Source organism: Protomyctophum parallelum (assembly GCF_964188405.1).
Source record: "Protomyctophum parallelum genome assembly, chromosome: 12".
Classification (NCBI taxonomy): domain Eukaryota; kingdom Metazoa; phylum Chordata; class Actinopteri; order Myctophiformes; family Myctophidae; genus Protomyctophum; species Protomyctophum parallelum.
In genome coordinates, this window is record NC_139712.1 from 9,445,660 (window position 1) to 9,450,659 (window position 5,000).

General features: G+C 51.8%; 1 protein-coding gene across 1 annotated transcript in view; it reads right to left on the minus strand.

The window, feature by feature from the left end:
- Positions 1-5,000, minus strand: part of LOC310867495 (rho GTPase-activating protein 21-like) — a 68,682-nt gene that overhangs the window by 53,260 nt on the left and 10,422 nt on the right. The window contains exon 4 of the mRNA XM_083777610.1: positions 2,284-2,307. Coding sequence (XP_083633736.1) covers positions 2,284-2,307 — 24 coding nt within the window. The remainder of the gene's footprint in view (positions 1-2,283; positions 2,308-5,000) is intronic.

The window sequence follows — 5,000 nt, forward strand, 5'->3', positions numbered from 1 at the left end:
TCCTCGACACACGTCCCACTGGGAGGAGACCCCGGGGCAGACCAAGGATCACGTCCCACTGGGAGGAGACCCCCGGGGCAGACCAAGGTTCACGTCCCACTGGGAGGGACCCCCGGGGCAGACCAAGGACACGTCCACTGGAGGAGACCCCCGGGGCAGACCCAAGGACCACGTCCCACTGGAGGAGACCCCCGGGGCAGACCAAGGACCACGTCCCACTGGGAGGGACCCCCGGGGCAGACCAAGGATCAGTCCCACTGGGAGGAGACCCCGGGGCAGACCAAGGACCACGTCCACTGGGAGGAGACCCCCGGGGCAGACCAAGGACCACGTCCCACTGGGAGGAGACCCCCGGGGCAGACCAAGGACCACGTCCCACTGGGAGGAGACCCCCGGGGCAGACCAAGGACCACGTCCCACTGGGGGGAGACCCCCGGGGCAGACCAAGGACCACGTCCCACTGGGAGGAGACCCCAGTCCAGACCAAGGCGCAGTTGGAGGAACACATCGACTCACTGGCCTTGGAACGTCTCGGAATCCCCCCAGGAGGAAGTCACTAAAGTTGCTCTGGAGAGGAAGTCTGGAGCTCTCTGGTGGAGCTGATGTTGCCCCCGCGACCCGACTACGGATAAGCAGTTGAAGATGGATGGATGGATGGATCACACCATGGAACGCAACAGTGATCCCCAGGTTGATTCTTAGTCAGGGTGGAGGTCCCTGTTGCGCCCCCTAGTGGTAGTGACGCCATACTCTTATTAGATAGCCGATCTAAAAACACGCTGTGACACACAGTGAGGTTCTATAGATCAGCTGTTTGTTCACTGTGTGACACTTCATGGTACTTCTGTTAGTACGACCAAGTATAAAACAATCTGGATTAAGCGGGTAACAGCACTCTGGATTTGACTATACGGATGCATTAGGGTCAGCTAGGGTGGGTGGGTGGATGGATTTTTAGGCCTATTCATACTCCCGTTTTATAGGTGATAAAGGTGACCACCGAAACGGTGGTTATAGTAAAAACAGAGAGGTGTGTTTGGGTGAGCGGTGAGTCTCTTACCACCGCGGCTCAGTGACGTCATGTTGTCGTTTTAGTAAAAACAGAGCGATGTGTTTGGGTGAGCGGTGAGTCTCTTACCACCGCGGCTCAGTGACGTCATGTTGTAGTTTTAGTAAAAACAGAGACATGTGTTTGGGGTGAGCGGTGAGTCTCTTACCACCGCGGCTCAGTGACGTCATGTTGTAGTTTTAGTAAAAACAGAGAGGTGTGTTTGGGGTGAGAGGTGAGTCTCTTACCACCGCGGCTCAGTGACGTCATGTTGTAGTTTTAGTAAAAACAGAGACATGTGTTTGGGGGTGAGCGGTGAGTCTCTTACCACCGCGGCTCAGTGACGTCATGTTGTAGTTTTAGTAAAAACAGAGAGATGTGTTTAGGGTGAGCGGTGAGTCTCTTACCACCGCGGCTCAGTGACGTCATGTTGTAGTTTTAGTAAAAACAGAGAGATGTGTTTGGGGTGAGAGGTGAGTCTCTTACCACCGCGGCTCAGTGTCGTCATGTTGTAGTTTTAGTAAAAGCAGAGAGGTGTGTTTGGGGTGAGAGGTGAGTCTCTTACCACCGCGGCTCAGTGATGTCATGTTGTAGTTTTAGTAAAAACAGAGAGATGTGTTTGGGGTGAGCGGTGAGGCTCAGTGACGGCATGTTGTAGTTTTAGTGAAAACAGAGAGATGTGTTTGGGTGAGCGGTGAGGCTCAGTGACGTCATGTTGTAGTTTTAGTAAAAACAGAGAGATGTGTTTGGGGTGAGCGGTGAGTCTCTTACCACCGCGGCTCAGTGACGTCATGTTGTAGTTTTAGTGAAAAACAGAGAGATGTGTTTGGGTGAGCGGTGAGTCTCTTACCACCACGGCTCAGTGACGTCATGTTGTAGTTATAGTAAAAACAGAGAGATGTGTTTGGGGTGAGCGGTGAGTCTCTTACCACCACGGCTCAGTGACGTCATGTTGTAGTTATAGTAAAAACAGAGAGATGTGTTTGGGGTGAGCGGTGAGGCTCAGTGACGTCATGTTGTAGTTTTAGTAAAAAACAGAGAGATGTGTTTGGGTGAGCGGTGAGGCTCAGTGACGTCATGTTGTAGTTCCCGGTGGTCACCTCATCAACCTACAGTGGAGCACGAACAGGCCTTTAGGGTCAGACACAGATAAAAAAGGTTGGACATGAGGACGAACAAGACGAGACCTGGTGTTGAGTGGAGTTAGTATATATAGGGAGATGCTCCCTCCTTACCAGAGCAGTGATATCCCTGGAAAACTGTGGTCCGCCGCGCGCAGGGCGGAGAGAGGCGAGGCGGAGGAGGAAAGAAACACACAGAGAGAGAGAGAGAAAGGTGAGCGTGAGAGAAACAGAAACCAGAGGCATCACAGGCAGCACGCCCACGGCATAGAGGAAGAGGTCACAGCGACCGGCGCCCGAGGAGGAGGAGGAGGCCTCTTCTCCACGTGTTCAGCCGCCAGGAGCTAAAAATACAGCATGCCTCAAGCATGCGTTGGAGGAGGAGGATATAGGCACGAGGCACGCAGCGAGGAGAAGAGGAGGAGGAGGATAGGCACGAAGCGAGGAGAAGAGGAGGAGGAGGAGGAGGAGGACAGGCACGAGGCACGCAGCGAGGAGACGAGGAGGAGGAGGAGGAGGAGGATAGGCACGAGGCACGCAGCGAGGAGAAGAGGAGGAGGAGGAGGAGGACAGGCACGAGGCACGCAGCGATTATATGAGGAGGAGGAGGAGGAGGAGGAGGACAGGCACGAGGCACGCAGCGAGGAGAAGAGGAGGAGGAGGAGGAGGATAGGCACGAGGCACGCAGCGAGGAGAAGAGAAGGAGGAGGAGGAGGATAGGCACGAGGCACGCAGCGAGGAGAAGAGGAGGAGGAGGAGGAGGAGGAGGAGGAGGAGGAGGAGAATAGGCACGAGGCACGCCGCGAGGAGAAGAGGAGAAGAGGAGGAGGAGGAGAATAGGCACGAGGCACGCAGCGATTAGATGAGGAGAAGAGGAGGAGGAGGAGTAGGCGTTGGAGGAGGAGGATAGGCACGAGGCACGCAGCGATTAGATGAGGAGAAGAGGAGGAGGAGGAGGAGTAGGCGTTGGGGGAGGAGGATAGGCACGAGGCACGCAGGCGAGGAGAAGAGGAGGAGGAAGAGCACGGAACTGCAAGGGGGACACAGCAACCTGTCCCGTCAGGCCAGGGGTCGTCCCGCTGTCCATGCGTTGTCCAACAGTACCACTGGCATCTCTCTCTCTCTCTCTCTCTCACCCTGGTGTTCCTTCATGCGTCTCTTTTTCGCTCTCGCTTACGATGACTCACTCAGCACTTTGTTCTTCACTCCAGCTGTCAATCATGCCTTCTCATCATCATTCCCCCTCCTCCTCCTCCTCCTCCTCCTCCTCCCCCTCCTCTCCCTGGTTTCTATGGAATTCCATCAACAGATACTCCACTTACCGTTCCCTCTCCCTCTCTCTCCTCAGTCATCTGTAGAATCTGTTCTGCTAGCATGCCTCCACTATTCCTCCTCCTCTCTCCCTCTCTCCCTCTCTCTCTCTCTCCCCCTCTCTCTCTCTCTCCCCCCTCTCTCTCTTTCTCCCTCTCTCTCTCTCTCTATAGTAAACAACATGAGAGAGATCAGCTGACTGCAGCTGTTCTCCCTCTGGAAGCGGAAAGGCTCAGTGACTGCACGCACACACGCACACGCACACACACACACGCACACACACACGCACACACACACACCTCGGCTGCAATGCCAAGTATGCAAAATGACACATTTGCATCCAGTGCAGTGCCTCCAGTCCAGCTGCATTATTTTAAACCTACACTGTCATAATGATCTCTGCGGCGGTAGAACGTCACCCTGCCTGTACACACACTCTCTCTCTCTCTCTCTCTCTCTCTCTCTCTCTCTCTCTCTCTCTCTCTCTCTCTCTCTCTCTCTCTCTCTCTCTCTCTCTCTCTCTCTCTCTCTCTCTCTCTCTCACATTCCAGCTTTTCACCAGAGGAGAAAAACCTTTTTTATTTTATTTTTTTCCCCAAATGAGTTAATAGCACAGGCAGACTCTTCACATACTAGAGCACGTCTGAAATAAGTGTCAGAGCTGAAATTGACATTGATTTCCTGCTTTGATATGAAATGAAAAAAACAAAATTAAAAAAAAATCCAATGGCAGTCTCCCAGTCAAATTTGGTCACAAGTAGTAAGCATCAACAGGGCATGCAGCGTTTTTCTAGGAGGAATAGAGATCGGTAGACGGTGATGATGATGATGATCAGTGTTATTCATGATGGTTGTGTATTCACAGCTAACAGCAGTCATCACGTAACCACGCTGGACACCGTACACACATCAGAGACAGAGACGAGAGAGACAGACCTCGTTGTTCATCTCCTATACTTTCTGTAAACCCGTTAATTTCTCACCAGTGTCACACACACGGAAAACAGCAGATCTTATACGAGAACGTTGTTCAGCTTGTAGATCTGCCGTTTTTGGTGCACGACCTTATCAAGTATATAAAACACGGCAGTTAAAGGTATATTCAGTGATTTCACTTAATTCAAATATCACTTATTTTTTTGTTTTGTTGTGATAATCCTCTCTACTATGGAGTGTGCTGACCATATAAGGAGTTCCTCCCTGTCCCCAGGTTTCGTTTTTGGCTCTCTATCCTGATTGGATGAAAGGCTTAGGTCCCAGCCAAAAATGAAACCTAAGGTTTTTTTGAGTGAAATCACTGAATATACCTTTAAACTCATGAATCTAACGGCACACTACTAATGGCAGCTTTGTCTCCTGAACGAAATAACTGCTTTACTGGCAATAAATCAATGGCTGATAAAAAAGATAATTAAGACTTTTTTCCTGGTGAAGAAAACGGTTAACTGCTTCTTTACAGGGGCCCCCTTGTCGTGGGTGTTCAGATCAGACGCATTCCAAAACGCCAAACGCAACGTGCT